Source organism: Eretmochelys imbricata, chromosome 15 (assembly GCF_965152235.1).
Source record: "Eretmochelys imbricata isolate rEreImb1 chromosome 15, rEreImb1.hap1, whole genome shotgun sequence".
Classification (NCBI taxonomy): Eukaryota; Metazoa; Chordata; order Testudines; family Cheloniidae; genus Eretmochelys; species Eretmochelys imbricata.
The window spans coordinates 28358450-28377081 of NC_135586.1; the positions used below are offsets into that span (position 1 = coordinate 28358450).

The 18632-nt window shown below is 41.6% G+C and overlaps 1 protein-coding gene across 3 annotated transcripts in view; it reads right to left on the minus strand.

Moving 5' to 3' along the window:
• Nucleotides 1-18317, minus strand: part of HECTD4 (HECT domain E3 ubiquitin protein ligase 4) — a 127452-nt gene extending 109135 nt beyond the window's left edge. For all 3 annotated transcript variants that reach the window (XM_077835284.1, XM_077835283.1, XM_077835285.1), the window contains exon 1: nucleotides 17931-18317. In XM_077835284.1, coding sequence (XP_077691410.1) covers nucleotides 17931-18092 — 162 coding nt within the window. In that variant the 5' untranslated portion in view covers nucleotides 18093-18317. The remainder of the gene's footprint in view (nucleotides 1-17930) is intronic.
• Nucleotides 18318-18632: the final 315 nt, after the last annotated feature.

An 18632-nucleotide genomic window follows, 5' to 3' on the forward strand; every position in this document is an offset into this window, starting at 1 on the left:
TTTGTAGCCACTTTGCATCTTGGCAACTTATATTATTTGTTTTTGAGAGATGTTAAAATGCTCACTGCATAGGATTTTTAAAATAAAAAATGTCTGCAGTACAGACAGATGTCATATGAGAATTTATAGCAAAATTCAATGATTTTAATTGAAGTTGAAATGAGCTGATTTAAAACGTTTACTGACTGAAACACAAAACTTTAAAAAACTTGCTGGGTTCCATATTTTGTAATAAAAACTGTAAACATAAACCAGGTTGGCTGGAAAATTCACTAAGCCCATACCTTTAAAACTATAACTGAGTCAGGGGATTGAGCCTTAATATGGTTAAAAGTTGTAGTATAGATGTCTCATGTTTCCATAACCTGATAAAAATTTTGGATCCCTGAATTGGTTATCACTGTAGTGCTGATGGGCCTTTAGGGCATGCACCTTTTGGCAAACCTGGCCCAACTTGTGATTTTCTTTCAAAATAATTTTGAAACCATATGAAACCTGGTGGGTTCTACTGACTGCTTTGATATTCTAGCTCAGATTACCATGACATTCAATGTTGAAAGAGAGCACAGGTATATTAAGAAGAGTATGCACGCAGTAGTTTGTTTACTATAGTCTATAGTAGAACAAGCAAATAAATCTAGAAGTCTGTACCCTCCCCTTTTGCTATGCCTCCTCCAGCTCCTTATACCTCTTAATGTCAAAGCTAACTCAGGACCATACTGGATAGACTCATGGAGCTCATGGCTCAACTGCTGCAACTTCTTGGCTCAAAGAAAGAATCCAGATGCTGGGGAGCAAAATCCTTCAGGGCTCCACAGGCCTCTTACATGGACCTGACAAGCAGATAAATGTGACATTTGAAGGCAGAATAGTCCTCTTTAAACTCCCAATGTGAAGACACGGGGAACAAAACCAACCTTCTGAAAACAAAGCTTGCTATATGGGATGATGTTGAGGAGTCCCTAAGCATCAAAGGTGCATAGTTATTGGGACCAGAATTGGCTGACCAGGATCAAGACTTTAATGCTGACTCCTCCAGGTGCTCAGCATTGGGGGATAAAGCCTACATGTTGATGTCCACGGAACAGAGCTTGAATTATTATTAGTAGTAGTAGTTATACCGTAGCCTCAGGAGCTCTAGTCATGGACCAAGATCCCATTATGCTAGATGCTTTTCAACACAAAATGACAATCTCTGCCCTAAAGAGCTTACAACAGATGGATACAGACAGACGAGAGAACAGGGAAACAATGAGAAAATATTGGCGTGGCTCTCTATCCTTGAGAGATGTGATGGCTAGAGAGCATCTCAGACTGAGCATTTTCTTGAGACAGAAGAAGCACCAAACATGCTGATCCAAAGCTCACTGATGTCAACAGAAAGCCCCCTCCCCATTTACTCCAGTGGGCTTTGGTTCTGGCCATAGTGCTACCGCAGATGGGACACAACTGAAAGCCTTCGTGTTACAGATGGCTGAGGCTCACACCATCAGATTCAACAAAGCAGAAAAGGCTCAGAGGAGCCACAAATGGGGGGAGGTCCCTACCAGGCCAGAAGTTCAGACTAAACTATCCCAACACTAGTTAGAAAAACCGGAGGCAATTTTCTAGAGGAACAGACAGCAGTATGGATGGACACAGCCAAGGCTGTGCTCGTAGCTGATGGCAGTCAAAAGTAACTGAGTAGCATGGTATCACCTTAAATATCCTTAGGAGAGAGGAAGAAGGTAGGTGTGAAAGGCTAGGTAGAGTTACTGTTTTCTCTAAGGTTACTGAGTAGCAGCTGTGTTAGTCTGTATTCGCAAAAAGAAAAGGAGTACCTGGGGCACCTTAGAGACTCACAAATTTATTTGAGCATAAGCTTTCATGAGCTTTCTTCTTTCTAAGGTTACTGTTTTCCAGTAAGTGCCTAATTTACACTCAGAACCTCAAAGCAGAGATCCAAGAACTATCCTCTTTTCCCTAATCTCTCTAAGACAGGGAAGCGTGAGGAAGCTGCATCCCAGTGGATGAATACACAGGACTTTAGTGCTCACGGAAGGTGTGAAGTTTAACAGTCCTGGCAACTGAAGTTCACTTAGGGAAGCACAAGCTATAGTTTTCTTCACCAGAGGCAGCCAAGGTAAGAAAACAAATGGTAAACTGGTATAAATAATATTTACTCCATGTGTTGTACAGGGGAGAGCACAAGCCAGCACTTAAGGATACGTCTACATTGCAAAGAAAAATCCATGACACCGTGTCTCAGAGCCTGGGCCCAATTGACTTGGGCTTGCGGGGCTAAAAAATAGCAGTGTAGACACTGCTGGTTGGGCTGGAGCCAGGACTACGAGACCCTCCCACCTCACCAGGTTTCAGAGCCCGGGCTCCAGCCTGAGTGGGAAAATCTACTCAGTTATTTTTAGCCCCGCACCCGAAGCCCAAGTCAATTGACCCAGTCTGAGACTCTGTGTTGCAGGTTTTTCTTTGCAGTATAGACATATCCTTAGTTAGTACTGCAGAACAGACACTAACAAGGCTCACTCTATACTTGCACAGAGAGCTTGCAAAAGACTATTTCCTAAATCACAAGTAATTTCAGTGAAAGGTAGTAAAGTGAAAAGGAGAAGTTGAGCCACAGGCACAGTTTGCTATTCAGGGAGAAACTTAAAAAGAAATAATTCATACTACTACCCACTGCTGTCAAAGAGAGCAAAGGAGAAACTCATTACAATGTTGTGGATAGAGACCAGGCTTTTAAGAGTAAGGGATAAAACATTTGTTATAAATAACATTTTTTTAAGCTTTCAAATCCCATCAATATTACCTCAACAAAATTTTTGCTATACCCAGAAAAGCGTGAAAGATAAAAAATAAACGAATGCTGGAGGAGATGTTAAAAAAAAATCCCACAATTTCTGAAATAGATTATGTGCAAATTCTTACATAAAGTACACCAAAGATTTTTTATATAGATCCAGTGTTTTGACTACTAGGCACTGCAATGTCAAAGTTTTGTTTGTTTAATCAATATAAGCTTTTTAAAACATAAGTTACAAATGTCTAGACCACATTTTAAATACATATAAGGACCTCCACTTCTATGCACAATTGAATGTACCACCACACCTCCAATTTGAGATCACAAAACGCTATGAGAAAAGGAGTACTGGTGGCGCCTTAGAGACTAACCAATTTATTTGAGCATAAGCTTTCGTGAGCTACAGCTCATTTCATTGGATGCATACTGTGGAAAGTGTAGAAGATCTTTTTATATAAGACCTTTTATATAAGATCTTTTAAAATGCTATGACAATCACAAGTACAACAATTGCTTGCATGAAAAAATTCCAAACCCCAAATCCCTTCACCTATGAGTGACTGACTGAATACGTTGCATTCCTAAAGAATGGAGAAAAGAATCTGCACATTCTGCAAAGACTTATTTATATTACAGTAGCACCTACAGCCTCAGTCAAGACTGATGTCTCACTGTTGTAGACACTGTACAAACACATAGGCCTGGTCTACACCTAAAAAAACTTAGGTTGACCTAGTGATGTTGCTTAGGGGTGTGAAAAATTTTCACACCTCCCGCTTCTGACAGGCAGAAGAATTCTACCATCCATCTAACTACTACCTCTCAAGGGACTGGATTTACTACAGTGATGAAAAAACCCCTTCCATGGCTGTAATAACTGTCTACACTAAAGTGCTGCAGCTGTGCCTCTGCAGTGTTTGTAGTGTAGACAGACCCATAGTAAGAGAGAATTCCTGACCCGAAGAGCTCACAGTCAAAATAAGCAAGAAATATAAAGGTTGGGAGGGGCATGAGAGACAGAAAGAGAGAGCGAGAGAATGTGACTTGCATGAGTTCACAAAACTCGTCTGTGGCAAATAGAACCAAAGCAGACCAATCACAAATTATAACTGTTCCTATACAAGTAGGGGGACTGAATAATGAAATGGAACAGTCCATAATGAAGTGCAGAGTCAAAATCTTAGAACGCTCATCTAGATCTTCTAATATCCCCAAGTCAGTGCCTTAAGAAGAAAGGCTATGGGATAAGAGAGGGTAAACCCACTAACAGATGTTCAGAGCTTCTGCACTCCCTCTCTCTTTCTCTCATGCATACCTAGTGGTCAAGCTGTACTGTTATTTGCTTGTTTTAGGGGTGACAATGACTCTCTTGCTGCGTAAATATCGTGGCCTTTGTTAAATAAACTATATGCTCCATAATGTATAGTTGGACACATTTTGAAATCTAACAAATAAGCAGCAAGACAAAAAAAAACCAAACCAAAACCAGCATCAAAAAGACAATTATGATTAAGTGAGCAACAGTCCCAGTATCAGCTACTGCCCTATTTACTATAAAAGATACTTTGACATATTGTTAACATTAAAAGGGCTCTTTTAAAATCAATTTCTCGTTCTTGAATGCCAAGTGATAGTGTTTCCAGATCTGGTACAGACAGTAGCGGATGCTGGGGCTATTGCTTACCTCAGGCAGAGGATCCTGAATCCTGATGTTAAACGAAAGGGTCAGGTGTTTTCAGCTCTCAAGCAGATGTCAAGGATCTAATTCAATTTCTAACAAAGTTTTCCTGGGTGATATGGAAGTCTGAAGAGACACTGGGCTACAAGAAAGGATGGGAACATTGAGTCACCTTGTCCCAATAAAATATCACGTAGGGGTGGATCTGCCAAACGTGCTCCCAACTCCCACACCTTTCTGGCTGAAGTGATGGTTACAAGGAACGCATTTTTGAAGAAGGAGGAGAGAACAGCTTCTCACAGGCTCAAAGTGTGGCTTCCTCAATGCACTGAGAAATAGATTAAGGTCCTAAGGTGGAGTTGGCTCTCTAATGTGAGGGAAAAGGTTGGTCATGCCCTTAATGAAACCTGAAGTTGTGGCGTGTGTGAATACTGATAACTTGTCAACCGGTAGGTAGAAGGCTATAATAGCAGACCAGGTAAACTTTGATGGAGCTAAGAGATAAGCCCAGGGTTTTTAAATTCAACAGATATTCAAGTATATGACTGAGGTGTGACTTTCAAGGCGATAATGCTCATTAGATGTCTCAAGAATGGGAACAATTCCACTTCCGCAAGTAAGTCTCTCTTGTGGAGAGTTTCCTACTATCCACAGCACATTTTGTACTTCGAAAGAACAATCCCTTTCTATGCCCAAGAGACATCAAGGAGCCAGGCCTTGAGATGTAGCAAGGAGAGGATGAGATGAGTTATTGTGCTGAATTCTTGGGTCAGTAGATCTGCTGTCAGGGGAAGTGAAGAGGTGACCGCAGAGTCAGGTGAATCAGGTCTGGGAACCACACCTGCCTCAGTCTTGCCAGTGCTGCGAGGATGATAACCACTTTCTCTTGCTTCAGTTTGCTCAGGACCTTGAGGAACAACAATGTTGGGGAATAGGCATATAGCAGAATTCGAGGCCAAGAAGTGAAAAAGGTGCCTCCTAAAGAATCGAGATCTTGACCTCATCATGAGCAGAATCATCGTCATTTCCCATTAGATGGAGTCGCAAAGAGGTTTATATCTCCAGGAAGCCCCAGGTAAAAAAAAATCTTCTGTAGGATAGGATCACTCAGCTCCCATTCATGGTGCTGGCAGAAATGTCTGCTCAGCATGTCTGCTATGGTGTTTTGCAGACCTGGAAGATATGCTACTGAGATGTCAATTTGGTGTGTTATGCACCAGTTACACAGTTTTATTGCCTCTGTGTGCAAGGATTGGGATCTTGCTCCTCCTTGATGTTTTATATAATACATGGTCACACTTGTCTGCCATAACTCTAAATGATTCTTGATCTTAGGCAGAAAGCGGTTACACATGTACCAGACTACTTTGAGAACTACTACACTAAAACTAACTCCTGTTCTGACCACTAGGCCAGACCTCCTACGTTCCGGTCCCTAACTTGATGTATCCTGCAGAGTCTGGTCTTGTGGTTTTTCCTTTCCTGACATTTGGTTTTAGATGATGCAGTACCTTTTTATTTTCCTCAGACCTACAAAATATTGCACGGGCTTCTGTACAGAAAAGATTATATTCCAAGAAAGTGAACTGTAGCAAGACTGGACTCTCATAACTCTGCAGACAGCAGTACACTGTGTGCGCATACAACCATAAGCGGATATATTATTTTTGCTGCAGTACAAAAACCATTACCAAATTTTTACAGTCTGTGCTGAAACCAACTCACTCGATTCTCTCAGTGATGCTGGTGGAATTTATATGCCTATATCAAGAGGAGATTAAACCAATTTTAAGTGTGCAAGAATTCCAGATATCTCAAGAACAGTGGCATTTAAGCTTTGATTAGTACTTCTAGGATAAAAGAAGGAAAGCAGAAGTAGTTGAATACCTATCTATTCAAATTACCACAAGGAGTCTTAACTGCTTCTTAGGTGCCTTATCACTAAATTTGTCAATTTCTTTGCCTTTAAAAGAGATTACAGAAAATGATAAAAACCATAGCAAAGAAAGTTATGTTCCCAAATATATCAAAGAGTATATTAAACAGGTGGTATGTTGGGGGCGGGGGGAAGCTTGCTACAAAGGTATCTATTCATATAGCCAGAAGAGAGGTTCTAAATGTAATACTATGAAAATTTTCTAGTAATTAAATCAAGTATGAAGCTTAACTATCAATGTAATAAGCATTAATATATTCTGCTTACATACATGTTTAGAAATAGTTCTGCAGACCAAAGATCTAGAGTAAGACAATTTTAACATTTCAAATATATTAATCTCAAACTTTATAAATAAAAATCCTGTATTGTGAACTGATTAAGACATGTTTTCAAAGTGCTCTAGTGATGCAAAACTCTACAAGCACTAATTATAACATTATAGCCACTGCTTTTGGAATTTCTAGACAGGACTCACTTATTTCTCCACATAATCAGTTTAAGAATAGAATTCTTACCACACACTGATCCAAAACCTTGCACTTACATAAGCAAAATTTCTTGGGGATTGCAATACACTTTACCAACACCCTCTGGATTAAGTACGTATTACTCCCATTTTACAAATGAGGGAACTGAAGCACACAGAAGCAGAGCCAAAAATAGAATCCACCTTCTTGACTTCCAGCCCCATCCCATAACCAAAAGGTCATACTTCTCCTCCCCAGCACATGTAACATATATGGACAATTGCTTTCTTATGTGGTCACTTATTCTTTAAGCAGAAAGCTAGTACAATATAGTGAATTCCAAGTTTCCAAATTGTTCTGTGATAGAAATACCAGCATTTCTTAGCTTAAGACATTCTTGCAAAGTAAAATGCATAGCAAAAGTATATCAAAATTTAAACTGCTCCAAAAAGCTATACTGTGTACAAACTCTCAACCCTCAGCCTGATGGATTGTGTCACTGTACTAGGATCTAGCAATTCTGGTTAATACAATTTCTGAAGAGACACAACAGGAATCACAGTAAAGCCTTCAAGAGCAGTAAGCCATAAATCCCATGAACATCATAGAATCAGCCCAGTAAACCATTTACTCCAAGCATATGCCAATCTCAGATATGCAAAATATGTAAAGGATATGTTCTTAAAATCTGCCCTCAGCATAGACGGGAAGAAATACACCAACTGAATAAGAGGTTGTGACACAGAGGCACACTGGTGGTTCACTACTCTCTGTCAGCTACTCTTGTCAGGCCTGACATACTCACTATACCTAACACACTGTGTCATGATATTTATTTAAAAGGTGACGTGCAATATGCCAATTTGAAATCTAACAACACTGGTCATTAATATCACGTGAAATGTTTGTAACAATAATGTAGTGAAAGTATGGATACACTGATACTATTACTAGGAGACTGTAAACCAACAAAGGAGACAAAGCAGAATTTTCTCTATAAAGGGGAAATAAAATATAGTGACAGATGCCCTGCCAAGAAAAGAGGGTTCTGACCTGCTGCCTCTGGGTCAGCCAGTGGCTAATCTTCCTGCAGTTTGGTAAGGGGGAGGTGTGACCCTAAGAGCACCTATGCCAGATGGTAAGAGACTCCCTGGTATGTAGCAAGAAAGAAAAAGATTGGTAGGAAATCTACGCTGAACCAAGGCTGTAGCTTGGTAAGTCTTAGCCACTAGGAAGTGTATTTTACTTTTATTGGCTTGTAACCATTGTGTCTTTATCCCTTATACTTGAATTCACTTAAAATCTCTTTTTTCAATTTAATAAACTTGTTTTACTTTTATTCTAAATCAATCCACTACTGTGTTTTACTTGCAGTGATTACTAACTCCAGTTAAAGAAACAAGCTGCTGCACTTTTGTCTCTTTAAAGGACCAATGCCCCTTATTACTCCTGTGAATGTTCCAGGAGAAGGCTTGACATTTCAGGACAGATGGTTCTGGGGAAATCTGGGACTGAGGGATCACACTGCAATTGGTAAAGAAGGCTGGTAGAGACCAGGTCGGGGCTGTTGTGCTGTAGGCAGGCTGCTGGGGTCAGAGTGCTGAACCAGGGATGCACACCACACAGATGGTTAGGGAACTGCATGCTTGTCTGCTGGTTGTTGGTGCTGGCCTGGACTCTCTGAAAATCATTACTCAAGTGAATTTCTTGGTTATAAGATTGTGTTCATTGTTACTTGCAAATAGTAAGAGAATTTCTATGTTTCATTCTTCTTAGATCAATAGTATTGTATATGGAAATGTTACTGTAATACTGATATTACATTTGATGCATATGTACACATATGTAATATTTGATGTTTCAAATTTTGAAAATACATACAATTTTAAAATTGTAACATAATACTCTTGCTGTACTCCATTGCTCCTAACAAGTCTTTCAGCTACTGTAACACAATACATAGCAGGATGTACTTTCAATTTATAATCAGAGTTCGGGGATTGCTCTAGTTTTTCAAAATATGTCAAGTAATTTTAATCATATCTCCTCCAAAATCTCTGATTCATATTATGCTGTATATAGAAGCATGATTAACTGCTCAGCTAAAAGCATGAACCATGTTTCCCTTGTGGAAGCACTGTAAGTTTAATCACTCACTTTGAAATATGCCATAGGAGAAATAAGAAGAAATAATTAAAATGTACACATACAATCTAATATTCAAAACATCCTCAGTATCCTTCACAGTATATAAAAAGAATACACAAATATCAATCAAAATGTAATCTAATTTTTCTACCTACACTTCCTTTGTTAACAATCCTACTGTCTCTCAGCACAGATTTAAAATACATACAGATATTAATAAAAGAAAAATCTATATGGGCGGTTTTAATCTATTTTAATATGAAAATACTGATTTGGCTTTTTTTATTATTTATATATTTGGATTCAAATTACTAAGTGGGGGGGGGGGGAATCCAGACCCTCATCCTGCACCCACTACAGAGTATAGCATTTACTGCAGTAAGTAGTCTCGCTGAAGTTGGCAATAAGCAATATGCTTCGTAATAGATGTTTGCAGAATAAATTCCAAAAAATATGTTCTCTAATATTTTCCATATGAGGTAGCTAGATTATGATTTAAAATGAAGTTCTTCAGGCTGCTGATCTATAATTTAGACTAGAGCCTTTCAGAGTTGTTGTTTTTTTAAATGTGACTGAAATCTGAATAAAGGTAACTGGTGATAAAAAAACATTTAACAGTATCATCCACACTATAGATCAAGTCAGACTGTTGGTGGGACAGGCCAAGATTTCAGGATTGCTTTCATAAGAAAGAACAAACAATGAACGGGCTGAAAAATCTATTCACAAAGCAAGTGGATAATTTGCCCTGGTGAATGAGAGTATTGTCAATTTACATAGAATTTAAGCTTTCATTTATGGTGGCAAAGATAACCTTCCAAATGTGAGCCAAGTAGTAAACTGATCCAGTGTCATCTTTCTGGGCAGCAGAGCTACATTTGGAGAACCATGATAATTTCATACTGCTGCTGCTTAGGAAAGCTCTGAGCACCAGCAGAGACAGATTTTGGAGTATTTACAGTGGAAGAGGATCTGAAAATCAGGGTCTATGGTAGGAGTAGAAAAGGTACTCATATTACAGTGATAAGCATGATGTAAATGCCCAAACAGTAGTAAAGTACCAACCCCTCTTTCTGCAGCCATTGAGATAGAATTTATAAACACACCAGCTAAACCAGAAGACATTGTGAAAGAAAGTACCACAAGAAAGTTCCAGGAGCAGCATTCTGCTATAAATCCCAACACTGGAATTCAGGTGTTCAGTTTCTCAAAATGGTACTGCCCCTTGCTAATGGGGATCCCACCCTTGTCTTTCGTATCTATTCACTGAAAAAAAAACCTTCCTTAACGCAGAGTAAGGTTGCCTGATGCTATCTTGAGTCCTCCCAGAACATCCTTTTTAACAAAACTCAAACTTCTGAAAACTAGGAAATATAAAGTTACACTACACACCAATAAAACCTTAATTTTGCCCTCCTGGAGCTGACAATCATTAGGAATTATCTGCATGCCCCTCAGCTGCGTTCCCTGTATTAAGTGTAGCTGTATTGAATGGTGGAGGGATTAGCTGGAGAAAGTTGGCAGCACTGTGATTGTGATATGAAGCAATCTGGGGGGCCTTGAGCACACCAACATGTGTCAACCTTAACTATAGCAGAGCTGATGCTCTGTTATAATCTCAAGGGTTAATCCATCAAATAGTAAGCATCTGGGAAGTTTTTCAAGTCTGAATAGTAGATATGGCTACAGTCACACTTATTGAAGAATAGTAATTCTTTCTAGGCACATCCAGCTGTGGCTCCTGCAGAGAGCTAAAACCCATGACAAGTGGTTAATCCCAGATGGGTCAAACCTAAATTAACTAAAACAACCTACTGCAGATCCCAATGTGGATGATTCAAGCATTGACTACAACCAATGGCTACTGCAACAAAAACATACATGATCTGAACAGCAGTCTTGCTATCACTACTCTCTCTCCCTCCCTCACAGGTAAATAAATGTCTATGAAAAGCACTATTCCAGCAACCTTACCCCACTGACTCTATTCATATCACAGAAGGCCACAGGTTACTAGATCCTCACCAGATGAGGACAGAGACATGGCCTAGGTGGCCAGGTACAGGTGTATCAGCATTTATAGCTCCAAGAACAGGGTCCTTCGGATTTTCCCAGGCTAACCCTGAAGACCATTAAGAAAGGGTGTCCCAATGACTTCTGTTTTTCTTAGGCAGATATGTGAAGTTTAAAGTATAAGAATTAAGACAGCAGTGAGACCACTGGCGTTTATATTTTACTTAATCCTATGACTAACATGAAAGAAACTGGACTTTTCTCACACTTATTTCCCCAGTGGAAAAGTTTCAAAGTAAGTGCCATTTTACATTAACTGAACCTCCCGCTTGTTAACTCCAGAACTGATGGCCTTCCACATAAGTCACTGACTGATTTGAATACAACCTACCTGGCACAGAGCAAAAATGTATTACCATTTGATGGGCTATGTGAAAAAACATTGTAATGTCATCACTTGTTTACTGGGGCTTTGACTGAGACTAACAATTTCTACTGCTGGCACACTTGTTAGTCTCAGAGAAGCCAAGGACTGAATACACCTTGAAACTCTCAACCCAATACATAAGGTTTGAGGAACATTAGTGGGGAAGCTTGTACAATGGCTAAATGTTGTATCTATTCTGTTGGCAGAGGACTTCATTGTTAATAAGGATCACTGCAGCAGCTTTTAGACGTACTACATTCACTTTTTTTGTGATGCATTTTTCACTGAAAATACAGACTTTTTATAGGTTTCAGAGTAACAGCCGTGTTAGTCTGTATTCGCAAAAAGAAAAGGAGTACTTGTGGCACCTTAGAGAATTTATTTGAGCATAAGCTTTCGTGAGTTACAGCTCACTTCATCGGATGCATTCAGTGGAAAATACAGTGGGGAGATTTATATACATAGAGAACATGAAACAATGGGTGTTACCATACACACTGTAACCAGAGTGATCACTTAAGGTATCGCAAAAAGAAAAGGAGTACTTGTGGCACCTTAGAGACTAACAAATTAGTCTCCAACGCATCATCAAGGATCTACAACCTATCCTGAAGGACGACCCATCACTCTCACAAATCTTGGGAGACAGGCCAGTCCTTGCTTACAGACAGCCCCCCAACCTGAAGCAAATACTCACCTGCAACCACACACCACACAACAGAACCACTAAACCAGGAACCTACCCTTGCAACAAAGCCCGTTGCCAACTGTGTCCACATATCTATTCAGGGGACACCATCACAGGGCCTAATCACATCAGCCACACTATCAGAGGCTCATTCACCTGCACATCTACCAATGTGATATATGCCATCATGTGCCAGCAATGACCCTCTGCCATGTTCATTGGTCAGACTGGACAGTCTCTACGTAAAAGAATAAATGGACACAAATCAGACGTCAAGAATTATAACATTCAAAAACCAGTTGGAGAACACTTCAATCTCTCTGGTCACTCGATTACAGACCTAAAAGTGGCACTACTTCAACAAAAAAAACTTCAAAAACAGACTCCAAGGAGAGACTGCTGAATTGGAATTAATTTGCAAACTGGATACAATTAACTTAGGCTTGAATAGAGATTGGGAGTGGATGTGTCATTACACAAAGTAAAACTATTTCCCCATGTTTATCCCCCCTCCACCCCCACTGTTCCTCAGATGTTCTTGTCAACTTCTGGAAATGGCCCACCTTGATTATCACTACAAAAGGTTTCCCCCCCCTTCTCTCCTGCTAGTAATAGCTCATCTTAAGTGATCACTCTGGTTACAGTGTGTATGGTAACACCTATTGTTTCATGTTCTCTATGTATATAAATCTCCCCACTGTATTTTCCACTGAATGCATCCGATGAAGTGAGCTGTAGCTCACGAAAGCTTATGCTCAAGTAAATTTGTTAGTCTCTAAGGTGCTACAAGTCCTCCTAGACTTTTTATAGTACATATATTTACTTTGTATGTGCACAGATATACAAGTTTAAAAGACTGCTTATTTATTGAAACACTGAAATTTGGAAATTAATCTTTAAAGGATACTGCAAGGCAGGAGTGCTGGAACAATTTTTATAGCAGAGGTGCTGATGATGGAAAACATGTATTTGGTGTTTGTTATTACTACTTTCAGGGGGTACAGCAGCACCCCCAGCTCCAGCACCACTGCTGCAAGAACGTATTTTCTCCTCATGAGTGTAAACATTTCATAACTTTCCACTTAAAAACCCAACAAAATCTTACAGGAGTGGGAATGTCAGGTTTAAACTTTAAATATCCTGTTTATTATCAATTTGGCATAATATTAGTGTTATGTCAACCGTTTTCTTGTTACATTTGTTTTAAAAGAGAATGAGACTTTAAAGCACAACAAATAAACATACAGAAGAAACCAAAGTAACTTATGTGGATGTTATTCTCTCTCAGGTAAATGCAGAGATTCCTAGAATTAGGGATATCCATTCATTTATATAATTGTTTTAGATTTAAAGAGTACATACCAAACAAGCTTCCATCCAGAAGTGAGTGCCCTTTTCCAAGTTTAAAAGTATAAATAAAAGTTAATTAATCAAAGCAGCAACAACATATCTTCCCTAACCCCAATCACATCTCACAACAGATGAGTATTTGGACAGTTGAAATTTATTTATTATGCATCAAATCAGAAAAGCAATGGCTCAATCTACTGGATGAATATATAGCCATGCACTGAAATATTTTAATATATTCACTGTTGGAACAAATCCAGTACAGTTTACCAGGGAAGGATAAGAGTTATATATAAAATGCACAGTAGAAGTTTTATGCAAAGTATCAAAAATTTATAGTAGGTAGGTACTGAACATTTTTACTAGTCACTTAAGATCTCAACTGATCAAAATTCTGCACACCCCAAGGCCAGACACATTTAAGTCTGCATACTATACTAATCCAATTTTTAAGAATGAGGTATCTTTTCATTTTAAGGTCTTCTACTATTTTCAAAAAAAGAAAAGGAGGACTTGTGGCACCTTAGAGACTAACAAATTTGAGCATAAGCTTTCGTGAGCTATAGCTCACTTCATCGGATGCATTCAGTGGAAAATATAGTGGGGAGATTTATATACACAGAGAACATGAAACAATGGGTGTTACCATACACACTGTAACAAGAGTGATCAGGTAAGGTGAGCTATTACCAGCAGGAGAGAAAAAAAATCTTTTGTAGTAATAATCAAGGTGGGCCATTTCCAGCACTTGACAAGAACGTCTGAGGAACAGCGGGGGGTGGGGTAGGGGTGGGGGGATATAAACTTGGGGAAATAGTTTTACTTTGTGTAATGACCCATCCACTCCCAGTCTTTATTCAAGCCTAAGTTAATTGTATCCAGGTTTGCAAATTAATTCCAATTCAGCAGTCTCTCATTGGGGACAACGTATACCTTCAAATCAGTGGCACTGCTATGGGTACCCGCATGGCCCCACAGTATGCCAACATTTTTATGGCTGACTTAGAACAACGCTTCCTCAGCTCTCGTCCCCTACTCTACTTGCGCTACATTGATGACATCTTCATCATCTGGATCCATGGCAAATAAGCCCTTGAGGAATTCCACCATGATTTCAACGATTTCCATCCCACCATCAACCTCAGCCTGGAGCAGTCCACACAAGAGATCCACTTCCTGGACACTACGGTGCTAATAAGTGATGGTCACATAAACACCTCCCTATACCGGAAACCTGACCGCTGACCGCTATGCCTACCTACATGCCTCCAGCTTTCATCCAGACCATACCACACGATCCATTGTCTACAGCCAAGCTCTACGATACAACCACATTTGCTCCAACCCCTCAGACAGAGACAAACACCTACAAGATCTCTATCAAGCATTCTTACAACCACAATACCCACCTGCTGAAGTGAAGAAACAGATTGACAGAGCCAGAAGAGTACCCAGAAGTTACCTACTACAGGACAGGGCCAACAAAGAAAATAACAGAATGCCACTAGCCATCACCTTCAGTCCCCAACTACAACCTCTCCAATGCATCATCAAGGATCTACACCTACCCTGAAGGACGACCCACCACTCTCACAGATCTTGGGAGACAGGCCAGTCCTTTCTTACAGACAGCCCCCCAACCTGAAGCAAATACTCACCTGCAACCACACACCACACAACAGAACCACTAACCCAGGAACCTACCCTTGCAACAAAGCCCGTTGCCAACTGTGTCCACATATCTATTCAGGGGACACCATCACTGGGCCTAATCACATCAGCCACACTATCAGAGGCTCATTCACCTGCACATCTACCAATGTGATATATGCCATCATGTGCCAGCAATGCCCCTCTGTCATGTACATTGGCCAAACTGGACAGTCTCTACGTAAAAGAATAAATGGACCCACATCAGACATCAAGAATTATAACATTCAAAAACCAGTTGGAGAACACTTCAATCTCTCTGGTCACTCGATTACAGACCTAAAAGTTGCAATTCTTCAACAAAAAAACTTCAGAAACAGGCTCCAATGAGAGACTGCTGAATTGGAATTAATTTGCAAACTGGATACAATTAACTTAGGCTTGAATAAAGACTGGGAGTGGATGGGTCATTACACAAAGTAAAACTATTTCCCCATGTTTATTCCCACTCCCGCCCCCCCACACTGTTGCTCAGACATTCTTGTCAACTGCTGGAAATGGCCCACCTTGATTATCACTACAAAAGGTTTTTTTCTCTCCTGCTGGTAATAGCTCACCTTACCTGATCACTCTCATTACAGTGTGTATAGTAACACCCATTGTTTCACGTTCTCTGTGTATATAAATCTCCCCACTGTATTTTCCACTGCATGCATCCGATGAAGTGAGCTGTAGCTCACGAAAGCTCATGCTCAAATAAATTGGTTAGTCTCTAAGGTGCCACAAGTACTCCTTTTCTTTTTGCGAATACAGACTAACACGGCTGTTACTCTGAAACCTACTATTTTCAGTGTCACAAAATATTGGAGTCTCAATGCTCCGCAATTCAAGATTACGAATCAACCAAGCAAAGGTATCATAACAGACTGCTATTTTTAAGGTTTCATACTGAAAGCACACAGAGTACTCAAACTCTAGCCTTCCCATTTCAGAAGGTTTTTGTTGTTGTTGTTGTTTTAAACCACACCCATACCATGCTAACAGCCCCTTACACAACTGTAATAAAGACAGGAAAGCCTTAAACTTTATTTCCTGCTCTGCTCCACTCCTCCTCCACTAATAATTTTAGGGAGGGTTATTTAAAGTTTTAGAGACAAATAAGGTTCCAATACTAAGGCCCTCCATGTCACGTTTCATTTTGGAGCAAGTTTCTGGTCTAGTTTGTAAAATCGTAAAAATAAGAGTGTATCAGAGAAAAAACAGGAATCCTGTATGGGGGAACAAGCACACTAGAGATCTAAGCATGCCCATGAGACATTCTAGTACAGTAATTAGATGATTTGCTCACTACTGCTTCCACAAGTATATACTGAGGTTTAAATCAATTTCTGAATACATTTTCGTTGAAAACCAAAGTGGATTCAGATCACAAGGGAGGAGTCATGGCATTTAGACAGAGATATAAAAATAAACAAACAGGAGATATCACACAAATAGGGAGAGCCTTTTATGGTGGGTGACTTGTGCCAATATCCATTTCATGACAACCAGTCCATGCTCCAAGACCCACCCCCAATGACATCTCACAGAGAGGAAAGAGTCAAACTCAGCAAAATAATAATAAATAATAATAGTAACCTTCCTTTTTGAGATAATGCTGGAGAAAGTTTTCATAAACAGCAAATTTAGCTGCCTGTCACCAGAATCTAGCAGTGATTTTGTCAAGACTGCAGGCTTTTGCACCTGCTGTGGCTTGTGGGTTCTTGGCAACATCTTGGAACGCAGCCAAACCCTCAGTAAAGGGGTTGTGGCCTAAATAAATGCCTCTGACCTAACACAATACACAGATAAAGCTGCTGAACCATCCCCACTTAGATAACACCACTCTGCTTCTCTGACAAAGACCCTGTGTCATTGCAAGCTACACTGCCTGGGAGAGAGGGTGGGGTGACAGAGTGAGGAGAAGAAGAGAGACATACAGCAAAATATACAGCCTACCGAATAGATGCAATCTACACACAGTCACAGGAAACACCACTGGGAAAAAAAAAGCCTATTGTACATAATACATAAATACACACAGATGCACAATTCGTCTTCCACCAGAGCTACCAACATTTGTGGGAGGGGCAGAAACTGTGATGAAGAACCCAGCTGTTCCTCTTGCTTTTTAATAATAATCATTACCACAGCCTAAATACTGCACCTAGATAACCAAGTATCCCAGATGCTTTGCAATAAGACAAATAGATTTAATTACTAACCATACAAAAACAACCATTAAAATCAAGATGAAACCATAAATAAAAATCAATACGTCAAAGCCTGTTCTAGAATACACAGATTTTTTTTTTTAACCCTACCCATAACAAGGAGATTTTGATTCAATCCTTCACCCTCCATCAACATTCCCTCTGCATCCCCGTCACCATTAGTTAGGGACTAATCAATACCCTGAACCACTTAGATCTCTGGATTTAGTACCCCCCCCCCGCAAAATCATCTATCACCTCCTCACATCCACCATTCTCCATCCCAGCCTCCCCAAACCTCCACCCTCCCTGTGTCATCCTTGCCCCTCATTATCACCACTCTCCTCACCTGGATTCCCACCACCTCCATCCTCGCCCAGTCCCCCCAGCCCTCGCTGGGCAGCCTTCTCCTCTCCATCCTCACCCCCCCCCCACTCACCCTAACAGCCCCCGCCCTGCCCCATGGAGCAGCCCCCTCCCGGCAGGGGTGTGGGGTGGGGGCGGGGGGGGGGCCTCACCTCCAGCTCGGTGTCCCCGGGCTCGGCCACCCCGACGATCTCGCTGGGCAGCTCGGCCAGGTCGGTGACCCGGATCAGCCCGTCGTGTAGGAAGATGGTCTCCTCCTTCACCGAGAGCCACTGGGCCGAGTCCGCAGCCGCGGCGGCCGCCGGGGACCCCATGGGGCTGGCACCGGGCGACCCTGGGGCAGAAGCGAGGCGGGCCCCGCTACCCCCGCATGGCGGGTGGAGGTGGGGAGGGAGAGGGGTCCTTGGCGCGCTGGCGGGAGGGAGCTGAGCGCCGGGGGTCCCTGAGGGGAAGCGGGGCCGCGAGGGGGGGGTCGCGGGGCTCTCTAGCGGCGGCCGTGCCCGGGGCGCAGCGTCCAGCTCCTGCTCCCCTCCTCACACCCACAGGTGACAGCACGACGCCATGTTGCGGGCTGCGGCGGGCCCGGCATGCCCCGCGCCGGGAACAATACACCCCCCCCCCCCGCGACTCCCCAGCGCCCCACCCCCCGCGTCAGGCCCCGCCCCCGGCCCGGCGGCCCCGCCCCCCGAGAACTCCGGCGTGTGGCGGACCCCCTGCTTTGCCGTCTCTTCCTAGAAGATACCCCCCCTTATTCCTCCTTGCCCCCCCCCGGCTGCCCCGACAGCTCTGCCCCTGCCGGCCCCTCGCTTGTTCCGCTCCGCTTCCCGCCCCCGGCTCCCCGCTTGTTCCGCTCC